Raw genomic sequence first — 14,831 nt, 5'->3', positions numbered from 1 at the left:
CTCAGGGTCAACAGGTGGATTGGTGTAGTGTCGGCAGTGATGCAGCCATTGGTGAAGAAGGAGCTTTACCAGTCGATCTGTATTCCAACCCTCTGCTATGGTACTGAGTTTAGGGTAGTGACTGAAAGAATGAGATTGCATGTGGATTAAAGGTGTTTCCTTCATAAAATGACTGAGCTCACTCCTAGAGTTAGGAAAAGGAGCTCAGGCGTCCAGAGGGAGCCTGGAGTAGAGCCTCTGCTCCTCTGTGTCAAAAGGAACTAGTTGAAGTGGTTCGGGCATCTGATCGTGATGCGTCCTGGGCACCTTCTTTTGGAGGTTTTCCGGGCATGTCCAGCTGGTAGGAGACACCGGGGGAGACCCAGAACATGCTGGAGAGATTACATATCTCATCTGGCCTGGGAATGGCTCAGGATCCCCCCAAAGAGGAGCTGAAAAACGTTGCTGGGTAAAGAGTTGTCTGGACACAATATTTTATCCAACATTATTCTGAAGGTATGACTCGCCCTACTCTGCCTCTGATTGCCTTACCCTGATATTCTTACCCTAACCCTAACCAATCTCACACCTAATGCTTAAGGGTCTGTCTACACGTGAACAGAAATATCTTTTAAATATTTTTCCTCTGTTTTGGCCTCCAGTCCACATGCAAACAGTAATTTAAAAAAAACACCTTTTAAGGTATTGATTTATAAAAATGCTGGTTACTTTGTATCTGTGTGGACATGTTAAACAGAGTGTTTTGGAAACGATGACGTCTGAACACAACAGATGTTTTCACTTGAACAACAACGAGCAAACATTAGTCAAACGGACCTAAAGTAAACCTCGTCGTTCCTTCATGAGCTCAGAGCTTGAAGCACAGCAACACCACCCTGCCGTGTCCACTGTGGCGTCCCGTGTCAGCTGGCCCTCAGCACTTTGACCGGATGGTCTTGTGCTTGGTTGATAGTATTGCCTTGTTTATCATATCTTTTGCATGAGGAAACTCGTTCCCCACCATCTCAGATTCTTCCTTTGCAGGATACGGTTTCTGAAAGGCCACTGAGATGTCTGAATAGTTGATATAACGACACTACCAATCAACGTTTTATTGGACTTTCATCGCCTTATATTCTAAAGTGACCCTAAGCAGCAACTACGAGTCAAATAAAATGTTCACCATAGCGATAAATATGTATAAAGAAATAATTAGCTATTGCTCTACTATTGTTCATTATTTTAGACCGCCAAAAGATATTAAGCTCAGTAAGCATGCTCTGAATCTTCTTCTCTGGTATTTAAGGTATCGTATATTTAGCCTTCATCGCCATCTATTAGCCCGGCATGCATTTGGAGTTGTTTTTGAGTTCTAGAGTGGCTAGAGATATAGGTGGTGTGGACAGAATTTTACTTTATAACGTAGAGGAAAATACGTCCAATCAGAGGCCGAGTAGGCCGGTACGCCCTTTAGATTTGTGATTTAGCGGTTTGGACTATCTTGCTTAGCCTGCTGCCACAGATACCCAGCCCCAGATAAGCAGCAGAAAATGGAAGGATGGATGGGTTGATTAGACTACCAAAAAGCTGCTGTATCACTAGCCATAAATATGAGCAGTATGTCAAGAGAGAGAGCTACTTGGTGTCTTTACTGAAAATCAATATTTGAGGTCTGCTCACAGAGCATGTGGGCAAATTATTCAATTTATGGCCTTTTATAGTTTCACATGCATGGTTGTTTGTGTGCTAGAATGCTGATTGTGTCTAATCAATTAACATGTCACCACAGAGACAGAGGTCATACCACTGAATGTTTGTATTGTCGTCCATCTCCTGACAGAAGCATGGTGACCGTACCTGACCTATGAATGAGAGACGTTTATCATGTTCCATGTACCTCACTTATCAGAAAATATAATAAAAGAGAATATACACTTTAGATTTAAAGTGTAGAAGAAAACTTGCAGACATTCAAAGAAAGCGGTAATGATAAATCCAGTAAGACAGAGGCCCAAAACAACAAACACATTTTAACCAATAGTATTTAATGGTTTATGCAACTCTCTGCTAAGGCCCAATCTCCCCCAACAGTACTATTAGGTAAACCAGTCCCTTGCATTTTATTGGCCAAAAATAAATTCAAACATTGCTAAATAAATATGTGTTTATGGTAGGGGGTCAATCAAACAACAGTTCTAATTAAAGGCAACTTGAAAAACACAACAGTTTTCTCCATGAAACTGGTTAAATTAAAAAGTTAAAAAAAAAATTGTAAAAAGGGTAATTTCTCAACAGCTTCCACTCCATATCAAGTAAAACGACTCTAAAACCATTCGTTATAAAAATGGAGGTGGAACACTGCCACCAGCTGGAAGTTATAAGCTTTGGTCATAGGAGTTTGAGGAGGAGACTGGAGAGGGTCAGGGGAATAGTAGCTTCTGTACCTCCTCGTCAAACTATCTGGGTCTGGAATTTAAGCAGGGCAGGGGATCCCAGAACAGCGGGCTGGGTGACATAGTGCCATGGATATTTCGGGCTCAATACAATAATTGGCCAGACTGGTTCTCTTATTTAGGTTCATTGAGATGAGAACAAACAAAAACGTTTGAGCTTAGGGAGTTCAGACTACCTTGGACCAGAATGGCTCATGCATGGGAGTATGTGTCAGTGAGTATGAGTCCCAGGTCTACCGCAGTCCTTTCCATCTGGCCAAGCTGAAGCAGTTCTACACTTCTTTATATTTTCTCTCTTTCTAAGCAGAAAAGAACAATCCCAAACACTGAACCCCACTTTCCACCAACACAGTGCCAAACCTCTTACTGTGCGACTCGTCCAGGGCTTTGACCCCCAGAACAATGCCACCGTTTCGAGAAATGAGGACAGGTGGGCTGGGCTGGGTGGACATGAGATGGATGAAGGGTGACATGGGTCTCCCTTCCCAACCAGTCCATGACTTCTCATCCACCCCTTGCCGTCGTCTGACCAGTTTCTCTTTCTAGTCGTGGCAAGGTGGGATGCTGTTGGGAGGGGGGCACAGATTGGCGTCGCCCCCTCCCCACCCCACTCTTTCATATGGATCAGTCAGTCAGTCGATGGGCGTGGGCTCAGTTTGAGGCGCTGCTGTTGGAGGAACTGGATGTGGAGGCCACGGCCATGCCCGAGGTGCCTGAGGAGGCCACCGACTTGCGGATGTGGGGCATGAGGAAGGGGTCACTGGCCAGCTGGTGCACATCGATGCGGTCCTCCTTACGGTAGACTAGACAGCGTCTTATAAAGGCCTGGAGAAACAGAGTGGGAGTGGAATGACTGAGCAAATAAAAATGTTTTGGTAAAAAAATAAGAAATTCCTAAATATGTACAAAAAACTCCTACAACTATGTATGTGAACATGACGACTTACAGAATTAGGAAAGAATACATGGAGGGTGTTGTGGGAGTTGAAGATGCATATATTTGTTGCAAATACTAGGGGGGCAAAACCAAAGCAGAGGTGACAGAGTCCAGTACCTTAGCTTCAGGTGTGACTACTGGTTTAGGGGGAAACTGCACATCTGTTGCCTTGAGTATGGTGTTCTCCTGCAGGATGTCCTGCTGGGACTGGTTGTGGCCAAAGGGCTGAGGAGCAGAGAGAAGGAGATGAAGTGTTGTTAAAACGAACCAAAAGCATGACCTAAATATATTAAGTGAACAGGAACAAACAAAGTGTGTTGGTGTTTTTTATTGACTTTATAACAGACGTAATTGCTTAAATGTCTTCATGCAACATATTTTCAGTCTCTTACCTTCCGACCATACAAACACTGGTAGAAAATGACTCCCACAGACCACACATCCACCTTGTTGGAGATTTTTGGTGGTTCCTTCCCAACCACAAAGCACTCTGGGGGCAGGTACCTAAAAGAGAAAGGGTTGTATTCATCTGAATCAGTTTCAACGGATGAAATAGTCATGACACAAAGACTTGTGTATGAAATATTGTGGTCCAACATAATTTCAGCTCTTTGTCACAAATGAAGTAGTAACATCAGAGTCATTTTAGTAAACACTGTTCACTATGTGATCCTCAAGCACCATGAACCATATGAACATTAGGCAGCATGGTAGACATTAAACAAGCATCAACCAAATGGACGCTGAAACTTTGTACCTTAAAATACCAAGACATACCTCGGTAATATTACAACTATGATTATTTCAATACATAACATATCTTGAGCAAACTATTTTTATGTTTAATATCTATGTGTTAATAAGTCTACAACTTGCATGTTCTTTGCATTCTCTTGTGAAATGACACAAACTCTACTCTTAGCCATGAACTTATCATCTGTTCTATTGCTGCTGGAATTAAATCCCTTGTGTGCAAGCCATGAAAATGTTTAGCCTGGGGTGCTGCTTCTGGCAAACTCGAGTCAACCCAGTATGTTGTCAGACAGAGCTACTGTATACGACAGTGCTTTATGTGCCAAGTGTAAAACTCAATGCTGCAGCATTTTCCCCCCAAGTGATTCGAAGGGAATTCCCTAACTTGTGTTTACAGATATATTAATTATGATAAATAATAATAGTTTGGCTTTGATACCCAATAAAAAGGGGTTTGTCATTCAACACAATACATTTCTTTTTGCATTAGAAGCTTTGCTGTATTGCTCTCTGGATGGATTTCTTTCTACGGCATAAAATGTCTCCACACACAAATGTCTACTTTCAGTCATAGAGAAGTATTTCAGCCCCGACTACCCAACATAAACTGACCCTTGAGGACAAATGCTCAGTAGTAAAAATAAAAAAGCACTATTTATTATATCCCAGATGTTGCCCCCCCCTGCAGCAGAGTGGCTTCCTCCAGTGTAAATCTTACCAGTATGTCCCTGCTCCCTGTGATGTCAGCTCCATCCCGTCCACTGAGTTGTAGCTGTCGTCGTCCATGATCTTCGACAGGCCAAAGTCTGTGATCTTGATCTCCCCGCAGGCAGTGCCGTTCACCAGGAGGATGTTACCTGAGCAGGGTGAGGAAAGGATTTACCGGCATGAGAGAAAATGTCTGCGTAATTCAAATGTATATTCACATTTTGAGGCAAAAATGACTAAATTTCATCACTAAAGTAACTACAGTGGTTAAAGTGGTTCATTTAACTGACAGTTTTACTGCTCATAGAGTTTAAGAGCCATTGTGGTGTGGAGACTCACCAGGCTTAAGGTCATAGTGGATAATGGGCGGTCTGATCTCATTGAGGTACTTCAGGGCGTTGACAATCTGCATGATGATGGAGCGGCCCTCTTTCTCCGACATAAGCTTGTGCTGCTTCAGGTAGAAGTCCAAGTCATTGCCCTCGCAGTACTCCAGGACTGTGCAGAACCTGTTCCAAAATAAGGCAAAAGTATTTATCATCTCTGCGGGACTTGGTACAACACATGAAAACAAAGTTAATGCTCTACATATTGAGCAATAGCTCAGAATTAACACAATCTACATAAACATGAGTATATATTTTGGAAGGTAGAAATTGTTTAAAAGGAAATGACTTACGAGTCGGTGTCGAGCGAAAAGTAGTCGTAGAGTTTAACTATTCGTGGGTGGTCCAGTTCTTTATGGATTCTATATTCTCTGCACGCATGTCTGAAACAAACAGCATTTCCAACATTCACTTGAAATGTGGACCTGATGGTTTATGTAAATGATGAAAAGAACATATTTCATAGTCATTGTATGTATAATATAGTATCGCGAATGAAAATTGCACAACACTCACTTGTGATAATTTTCTTTCTTCTCATCCCTCCAGTTCTTGTTTAGCTGGTGGATTTTGACCGCAACATACCTTTGCTCTGTTAAGTCAAAGGCCTGGACAAAAAAACAATCTCATATTACTTCCGCACTGCATTTGGCATTACTTTTAGCTGCAGTGAGGCTCTTGCTTCACATTAAATGCCTGTGTCCATTCATCATTTTTACAGCTATGGCAGCAGATACTAGGAACACTCACATTCTGGCACAGTCATTTACTCCGAAATGTTTGTGATGACAAATTAGTGTAATGTAGAAACACACATCCTCAAATATTTTCCAAAGTATGTGCAGCACAGCCAGTTTTCACCAGTGTAACGCCGCAATCTATGACCTCAAAAATTACCACAGATTGAACAAAAATCTCAAACACTCTTTGAAAAAACAGAAAACTGGTATTCATTGCACTGACATACAGGATGTTTTGGCAAAGGTCTTCACTACACTAATTCAAAAAACGTACATTAACCATTATTAAAAAGAAGTGGTTCTGCTTAAAAAGGGAAAGATGAAGTTTCTCTTACCTTGTAAACTTCACTGAAACCTCCCCGTCCAAGTAAATAGAGTAGCAGGTACCGGTCGTTTAGCGTAGGGTGATCTTTGAATCTGCACAGGGTGAATTTATGGAATTAAAGAAGGCACAGGGACACATCACCTGACAAACTAGGAAAGGACAACATAATATTGTGTTCACACTAAACGCAAAGCGTCATAACCGTTATCAACTAAGCAATATATTTCTGCCATCAACCATGGAAGAAATAACCACTATTTCTGCTTTGTACATGTTGTGGAAGTCCCACATATGCCGGGAAACTAAACCCTGTCTGGGTTGATAACATCATCGAGGCCATCGGTGAATTTCATCGAGCTGTATTCACCATGTCCAGCAAGACACACATCGGCTGGTTTACTACAGCTGTATGAACACCAAATAAACACATTTTGCTGTGATTTAATTGCAATAAACAGATAAAAGGGATGCCGAAATAACTACATAATGATGCTGCTTTGTAAAAAGTCGGAATTCATGTTTTGTTTGTTCTCTCAGCAAGACGACAAGCAAATAACTTTTAAAATATTTAGGTGCTAGGCGTTTGCTAACTTTATAGCAGCTTCATCAACAATCAAAATAACGTCATCTAGAAGTAAATACGGCAGCCTCGTTATTGTTTGTACCCTATGGTTTATACACAGTTTTGTCCAGTCACTAGTAATATGAGGTGTCGTAGAGATCTGGGTGCTCACCAACAGCTACAATATTTTTTTTTCCTGATTCAACAGCGGCAGGATGTCAGTGATGACAGGAGGAGCATGTCAACGCTGATAGGCTTTTGAGACAAAGCGTTGCGCAAATTTCTCGCCCGAGTTAAAAAATGTCAACTCGCACGAAGACATTCGCACCGCCCGGTGCAATTTTGTGTTTAGTCACGTTTTTGCATTGACTTTGTATATAATCTAGTTGCACAAAAAATTTGCACCGCGTTTGTGTGAGTACAGCATAAGAAGAAATCGTACTGAGAATTATCTTCATTGTGGATCCTTTTCAGCTCGCGAATATGGAGGTTTCGCACTCGCTCCAACCTCTCCAGCTCCGCCTGGATCTCTGCTTCTTCCTGCAACGGACAACAACATATCAAAATCTGCACAGTTAACAAAACAACTAAACAAAGGAGACACCACAATAAGCATGGTCAGTTATAAAAATTTAAATCAAGCATTACCTTCTTAAGATGGCCTAGTCTCAGTTTAAAGATTTCCTCTTGTTCGTGGTACTCTGCCTGCGATAACCTGGACGGACAAAGAACAAACCTCAGTTCAACGTTGAATAGGCATGCAGTGGAAAAATGGCTTGTATAAAAAAGAAGATAAATAACAAACAAAAGCAACTTACGCTTCACTTTCTGTTCCATTGGTTTTGCTTTTGCGTTTGTTTTGCTCCAGGCTTGGAGGTGGAGTCTGGGCCATGGACGGTGGCTTGCGTTTGGCTAGCAGCTTCCTCTGTCTTTCAATGTCCTCTCGCTGGGAATTGATCCTTTCTTGTTGTCTGAAAACAGATGAGACAATGCAATGACATATAGATCTAAAGCATTTCTCACTTTTGTGTATGATGCTGCCTTTATTTGTCTGTAGGATGTGTTCTCATAAACTATAGGCAGAGGCCACACATGAGGATTTAAGGTAGCAGTGTTGTTTTGACCAGCCCTTAGTTTTAGCAGTATGGTCTAATTTTGCGTACTCTTGCCCAGCTGGTACTAGTTGGCTTTTTGTTTATTTTGATTGTTTGAACCCAGTAGTGAAATTCTGCCCCCTATGTCTTTGGAGCATGTGGATATGGATTAAACAGTGTGCCTTGAATAACTATAATAGAGAGAAAGGGTGAAATGAGAGGCTAAAGTTAAAATATCAAGTTCTCACTTGATAAGGTTTTGGAAGGCATATCCATCCGTCCACTGCTCAGTGAAAGACGCTCCATGTCTCACTGTGGTGAAGTGACCAAGTCGAAGCCTGTCCTGCATGCTTTTGTCTCGGCATGCCATCTTCTCCTGTTTGGACTGAAGGAAGAACAGAGAAATACAGGTATCAAGGCATTGCTTTTGACTCCATGTGGCTTAAATAACAGGTTTCAAAATGAAATCATTTTTAAAAACCCACAATGATCCACACTCTTGGGCAACCAATAGTTTAAAAACGTCACTGTTCTATGAGACAAAATTACTTTTTCAATCAGCAGCTTCTTGGACATGGTCACACACTTATTTAAGCGTTCCTTGTATCGTTCCAGCATCCTCTGCTGTTCATCAATCTGTCTCCTCAGATCACAGTTTGCCTGGAGCAGAACATAAAAACGAGCAAAAGGTCAGGCAAAAGAAATAAACAATTTGTTAACTTGTTTATACTTGTACAAACAGAAGGAATGTATCAAATCTAACATGCCACGACTGAAAAACCAAGACAGAAGACATTATATTTTCAAATCCATCAAAAACAGCAAGCAGAGTAGCAGGGATGAAATGTAATGAGATTAGTACCCGCAGCAAATCGTCTATTCGGCCCTCCTTCTTCTCCAGGTCAGAGTTCTTGTTGTTCTCCATTGCTGTTAGTTTCTCTATAGTAAGGTCAGACTACAGGGTACAGTGAGCAGAAAAACAGTGTTTATGTTAATGGTGGATCATTTTTGTATAAGTGAAAAATGTAGTACAACAAGTCACATCTCACAAAAACTTTTACAAAATCTAAAAAGCTGCTTATTGGTTTCCATATGCAAATGTATTGGTTTATATACCATTTATAAAACAACTGCTTTTGGAATAATAATACGAGTTCCAGCCAGCCCTGATGGCATGTCAAGTACCTGTGTGGCTTTGTGGAGCATGTGAAGAGATGCCGGCTTCAGCGAACATGTCGAGTGCTCCGTGTTGGCCGAGCTTACGGAGGAGGGGCTTCCCTGCTGCACCTGGGTGGCAGAAACATTCATCCAATAAAAAGAATAAAGAATTCATGAAGACCTGCAGAAGCCAGTCATAATAAAACATGAGAACAATCTGGCAAAAGAAATTTGCATGAAAATTGTTACCAGAAACTGTAGACACTCAAAAAAACTAGCAGACATATGTGTGGGTTAAATTATCACCAAAAAAAGTCTGGGCAGAGTAACGAAATCCATGAGGTTTTTAGCCCCGTGCACCTCTTTAACGACTGCGTGCATGTTGCGGGACAGACTCACTTGCTAATCACAACCAAGTTAGTTAAACTTGTGCTTACGCCATAGGCTCAGCCGTGGCCTATTCCGTTGCTAACGTTTCTGAAACAAGTTTCTGTGGTATGACAGCGTGGGTAACATGTTAATCTAACCTCTTTAGATCAGTATGTCAGTATGCTTATTACCATTTCTACAATATGTTCCATTTCATTATTAGATTCAGGTTTTGTAGGAACTTTGTACAGAAGTGAGTTTGGATCTGTAATTGTTGCAAAACAGTGTTTACAAACCACATCAGATTCTTCCCACTTGTAAGCAAACCTGACCCGGTGATATTAAAAACAAGCGTGGAAGAGAGAATGGCAGGAAAGTGTGTAGACAGATGTAAAAAAAGCATGAGACAGATCATAGAGCAAACATGCTCACCGTGACAGGGGGGTTGGAAAGTGAGTGTTGTGGGGAAGAGCGGACCACTGGTGGAATCCCCCTGGCAGGGCTGGTACCAGGACCGCTACCTCCCGCAAACTGACAGACAAGTAAAGAGAGAAGAACTCAGTTCAATAGAAAGACCAAAATGACAAAAAGGGGGTTAAAAGTAAGTATGAAAAGTTAATGCTGAAGCAGGAGTGTTGCTGGACACACACTTTGTATATCAAAGAAACTGGAAACATGTCTGCCACTAACCTCAAAATAGTCACTAATTTTATGTCCCCTTGCACCTGCTTTACCTAAAAGGAGAGACACAGGGAGTTCAGAGAGAAAGGCAAATATTTGGGATACGTGATGAGAGGATCATGAATTTTTTTTTTTACCTTGGCTGCTGTCAAAATGGTCTGCTTTCCGTTTTCTTACTCTCTGGTCATTTGCTTTTTTCTCAGGAGTCTGTCAGGAAAGTAGTGTGAATCAACCGCAAGCACAATAGGGCAACGCAGAAAAAGGTTGGCATGAAAAACCTTGTTCATTTGTGACAGAAACTGACCTCTAGCTCTTTATCACTGAGCGAGCCTACACTGCAAAGACTCTGGTTGGACGACTCATTTTGGTTCTGACCCGAGCCCTGTGAAAATGATGTAAAAACACAACAAAAATAAAACACAAGGAGCAAATACACAAAGATGCAGAAAGCATGAAAGAGACATGTTCATAGACGTGTATATTAAAAAATGTGTGCACGTAAGTGGTGTAATGGACCGTGATCCGTACAGATCCTCCCTCGTGATTCGGCACACAGGTGAACCGCTGATTAATTACACAATTGAAGCATCATAGTGTGTAATAAAGTTTTACTGATGATCATTATCAGCCAATATTCAGTAAAAATGTGCGATCAGGACATCTGCATTTATGTTTTCTATTTGCCGTGTGGTAATGTCACACTGTGAACAACAAATCCAAGTTGAATTTGACAGGAGGAGAGCTATTAACGGTGGCCGTTACATTATGATGCATTCAACCTCTATTCAGTAAAACGTTTATTGGGTGAATGTAAATTAATACTTTACCATGATGTGTTCAAATGTAATCTTGTGAAATGCAGTTTTGGTGAGAAACTTGAATAAATCTAGTTGTTTGAAGGACAGCAATATATAATATATAATAAACATTAGAGAATTATGACATGTTTAACTTCCTAACAACCTCTAAGCAGCTTATAATACATCATTAAAACTATTAATGACTATTTATTATCAATAAAAATAACTGTTTTTTATGCACTATACATGACAATAAAGAGAAAAAAAAGGATAACATTTAGAATACTTGATGGTTTTCACTGACTTCAGGGCAATTTAAAAGGTTCTTGGGGTGGTGGCGAAAAAAAGACCAGCTGCTATAACAAAACAAAACAACAACGTCTATCTGCCAATATGGATTATCAACTATCGGCGCGATCGAGGCTATCTAAAAAGTTACATTTGCTCCCTTTTATTCTGTGCTGATCCGATCCGTGATCCCCGACTCTGATCCGTGATACAATCCAAATCGTGAGTTTTATGATCTGTTGCACCCCTCGTGCACATATGTACTCGAGTATGCATGCACTTCTGAGAGAGAGCGCACACAGAGTTAGGAAAAGGGGTGAGAAACTGAGGGAAGGGAAGCCGAGGTTCGGCTGAATACCGTCACCATTAACTTCCCACTGAATCTAAACCTGCATCAGTCCTAACGCTGGTTCCCTAGGTGATGCCTGTCAGTCAAATGAATCACATCAAAATTCAGCAGGCACTGTCCAATCAGAGAGAGACACTTAGTCATTCAGAGCACACTACAGCTCCCTCACTGAACCCTCCTAAAATGGCTGAACATTAGGCATGCTGCTGGGGATGTATTCCTTCCTCTGTCTGTCACCTTTAGATAATGTCATCCATTTTCCTCCTGTTCACCATGGTCTTAACTGTTCTTTTCGTTCAGAGGAAGATACTTTGGTTGATTTAAGAATGACAGTTTGTTTTTTTACCTCTTCCAGATATCTGGTTGTTTGATCCGACCTGTTCAAAAGGAAATGCACTTTCCAACTACTTCAGTAAGTCCTCTCTGTTCCATTACCAAAAAGGTGTGCTAGCTCTTTTTCCTCAAATGATAACAATTCCTCTTTCTTTTTTACCAACTCCCAACAACCAAGAGATAACAGAGAGAGAGAGCAGCATTGCCACAGGGCTGTTCAAGGTCAAGAATAAAAACCATGCGGCTCTGTAACATTGAAGGGCTTTTAGACCATTAACCAATGTTTCTTCATCGCCATTTGTTGACACACTTCTACCACCCCCTACACACATTGCATCTCTTGACATACAAGGTGGCTGTGGCACGATGCCTTAGCGAGAGCCGCCATTTTCTCTGCGGCAGCAGCCATGCCATGCTCTGGGCTCAGCTCTGCCTATGGCTGGCACAGGGCCCACTCCTGGCGCTGACTCTCGCTCCCTAACTGTTCCAAGATCACCTTCCACAAAGACTTCTCCATCCATATAGCAAGCAAGAGGATGGAAAGCTAAATGCTGCCTTCCCTCACACCTGGTCAAGAACTATTTCTGCATTCCTCCTCTGCCTTCACTCCTCCTCCCCCTACCACCCCCTGTCCTGTCTGTGGCCTTTTTGGCAGGCATCACCACTTGCATATGCAGCCTCTACATCATGAGCCAGGGAGAGATGCCATGTCACACCAGCCAAAAAAACACAGACACAGCTCAACCTTCTCCAGAGACAGACAAAGAAAAGGAGTGGGGCCAAGCTTGTCCAGGCCAAACAGCAGAATGATACTGAGATGGAGTGAGACAAAGAAAGGAAGAGATTTATAAAAATGTGTAAATCAACAAAATCTGTGATTATAAGCACTTTGACAGGAGAAAGTTCTCATGCTAAACCTCAGCAACACCTGCTGTAAAACAAACCTTAGCCACACCGACCCCAGTGAAGCGAGCCTCCAACAGCTCTTGCCGTCGGGGGTCCAGGCTATGCAGTTCTTCCATCATGGCTGCAGAGACAAGAGCAAAGATTAAGGAAGGCGTTGGGAGGTCTGGTATATTCAAGTGGGAGTGACAAATCACTGTTTCAAAAGACATTGGTTGTGATGAGTCATGGCTGTTTTTAGCTATATGGATGTGGAAAATTCCTGTTCTGAGTCATCAATAAGCCTGACAATAATGTTTTCCACTATCATGAGTGTTGCACCAGCCATGCAACTTGAATACAGTAGAATACTCACAGCATTAAAATGCACACAAATACAGCCAATAAAAGGATATCAAATATGCATCATACACTTGGGCCAGATGTGTAGTCATTGCCTGTCAAATGATAGCATCATGCAATAACACCTTGGCATTATAGGCCTTAGTTACATATCGCTGGAGTTATAAAAGGTCACTAATGGAGGGACTGCCAAGTATACTCACAGCAATGGAAAAGGCCACAACAGACAATAAGTGCCCAGCTTGCTACCCTGTGCAAAGGTTAACGTTTAAGTTACACGCCCAACTGCTACGTCTGTTATCTATAGCTTGCATACATTACATGAATAGTGTAAACTACACCACTCGTGTTAATGTATACTAACGTTAACCCTTATTCTCATTCTAACTTTACTCGGGATTGAGTTTGCTGGCTCAGTTATGCATAACTATTTGAAATATCATGATCAGCGAGGTAGCTATCTAACATTGCATACATTAGCTAGCTAGCCTCCCGATGTTGGTCGTTACTTAGCTAGCATTGCGATATAAGAGCTAACAGTTAACGTTAGCAAGTAGCATTACATCTGATTTTGTCGAGTAACGTAACGTTGTTACCCAAACAAGGCACATTTAATTAATGTTGGTCCAATGACAGCTGCCTGATTAGATAACGACTCAGAAAAAAACGTCACAAGTACTGTCCGCAACAGTAAATTATTTTACAAACACAGTGAACTAGCGTTGGTAGCCAACAGGCTAGCTTTAACTCGTCTGTCAAAAAGAAGCATCCTCTCGGTTCTGTGATGACGGGTGCTGGTGCCACGACACCTGGACTCACTGTAAAAAGACACATGTCCAGATATATTCTTTTGCTCGACAACCTAATGAGATACTTACTGCTATTCTATATTTTTCTCGGTCCTCCGGGGGCCTGTTGTTAACCCTGAAACCGTCCCTGTTGTTTCCCCGGTGCTCGGCAGACCCTCCCAGAGTAGGCCGCATTCACAGCCGCGTCCCTCGCGTGCCCACTATTAACGGTCGAGACAGGGGAGTGTGCGGTGTGGCTCAAGGTAGACGACGGTTGATTCCCTCGGAGGCCTCGACAACCCCGGGTAACCCAAGCCCGCCTTGCTGTGCTCCTTAGGCAGGGATCTCCATCACATCTCTTTCGCCGAGGACCATACCGTGCCTATGTCGGGTAACTCGTTCCACACAATGGCGACCCTCGATATTCGGCGTTTTTCACCAGGTATAGCTAAATTATGTATTTAAACTAGCGTTAGTTACCCCTATCTTTTTCTCCCCCAGTGGTGAGATTAATTTCGGGTCCTGGCTTTCGGCTCGATCAAAACAAAGTTCGGCTCCAGTTGCCTTCCTAGCCGCAGGGAAGAAACCAATCTCTTTCGGAAGTTGTGCTGTTGCAGGCGTTTCAGTTGAATCCGGATCGATTCGGTTGGGTTCTCATGTTTTCACAATGTAAACAATAATCAGGAAAATCTCATATTTTCTCGTGAGATTGTTCAAGTATTTTCACCTTCGTTCAGTCCACGCCTGCCCCAAATCTCTTGTCTGGACCAATGGCAAATCCCTCTGTACACAACACAATTTAACAGCGCCCACCCAGGCAACCACCAAGGTGGTCATTTATCAGAAAGTTGCCATTCCCATGATGTTCACACTCTGAATTTAT

General features: G+C 42.1%; 1 protein-coding gene across 3 annotated transcripts; it reads right to left on the bottom strand.

Annotated features, from left to right (window-relative positions):
* Positions 1–2,003: 2,003 nt before the first annotated feature.
* On the bottom strand, positions 2,004–14,774 carry tlk2 (tousled-like kinase 2). Of its 3 annotated transcripts, XM_068718525.1 has the most exons (21): positions 14,039–14,129; positions 12,860–12,942; positions 10,450–10,527; positions 10,283–10,352; positions 10,155–10,198; positions 9,897–9,995; positions 9,123–9,224; positions 8,800–8,892; positions 8,487–8,597; positions 8,186–8,322; positions 7,662–7,814; positions 7,492–7,558; positions 7,286–7,383; positions 6,292–6,373; positions 5,733–5,824; positions 5,510–5,599; positions 5,170–5,339; positions 4,841–4,979; positions 3,762–3,873; positions 3,487–3,594; positions 2,004–3,257 (listed from the first exon to the last, which is right to left on the bottom strand). In XM_068718525.1, exons 2-21 carry the CDS (start codon positions 12,938–12,940, stop codon positions 3,084–3,086), a joined length of 2,100 nt encoding a protein of 699 aa, XP_068574626.1. In that variant the 5' UTR covers positions 12,941–12,942; positions 14,039–14,129; the 3' UTR covers positions 2,004–3,083. The 3 variants fall into 3 exon arrangements, with proteins under 3 accessions (XP_068574626.1, XP_068574628.1, XP_068574627.1); XM_068718527.1 differs by lacking the exon at positions 12,860–12,942 and having other exon boundaries at positions 14,039–14,774; XM_068718526.1 differs by lacking the exon at positions 9,897–9,995.
* Positions 14,775–14,831: the final 57 nt, after the last annotated feature.

The sequence above is a fragment of the Cebidichthys violaceus genome, unplaced genomic scaffold, assembly GCF_023349555.1.
Source record: "Cebidichthys violaceus isolate CVI_PGR_0920_01 unplaced genomic scaffold, fCebVio1.0.p SCAF_23, whole genome shotgun sequence".
Taxonomy (NCBI): Eukaryota; Metazoa; Chordata; class Actinopteri; order Perciformes; family Stichaeidae; genus Cebidichthys; species Cebidichthys violaceus.
Note: the sequence above shows the minus strand (reverse complement) of the source record. Positions and strands in the feature narration are given on the sequence as shown.

Excerpts from the sequence above, each read along its gene's own strand:
- tlk2 (XM_068718527.1), bottom strand. The coding sequence starts at position 14,143 with ATGCGGCCTACTCTGGGAGGGTCTGCCGAGCACCGGGGAAACAACAGG. Across the intron at positions 4,980-5,169 it reads CCACTATGACCTTAAGCCTG|GTAACATCCTCCTGGTGAAC; the intron begins GTGAGTCTCCAC and ends CACCCTGCTCAG. Across the intron at positions 3,874-4,840 it reads CAGGGAGCAGGGACATACTG|GTACCTGCCCCCAGAGTGCT; the intron begins GTAAGATTTACA and ends TTTCTCTTTTAG.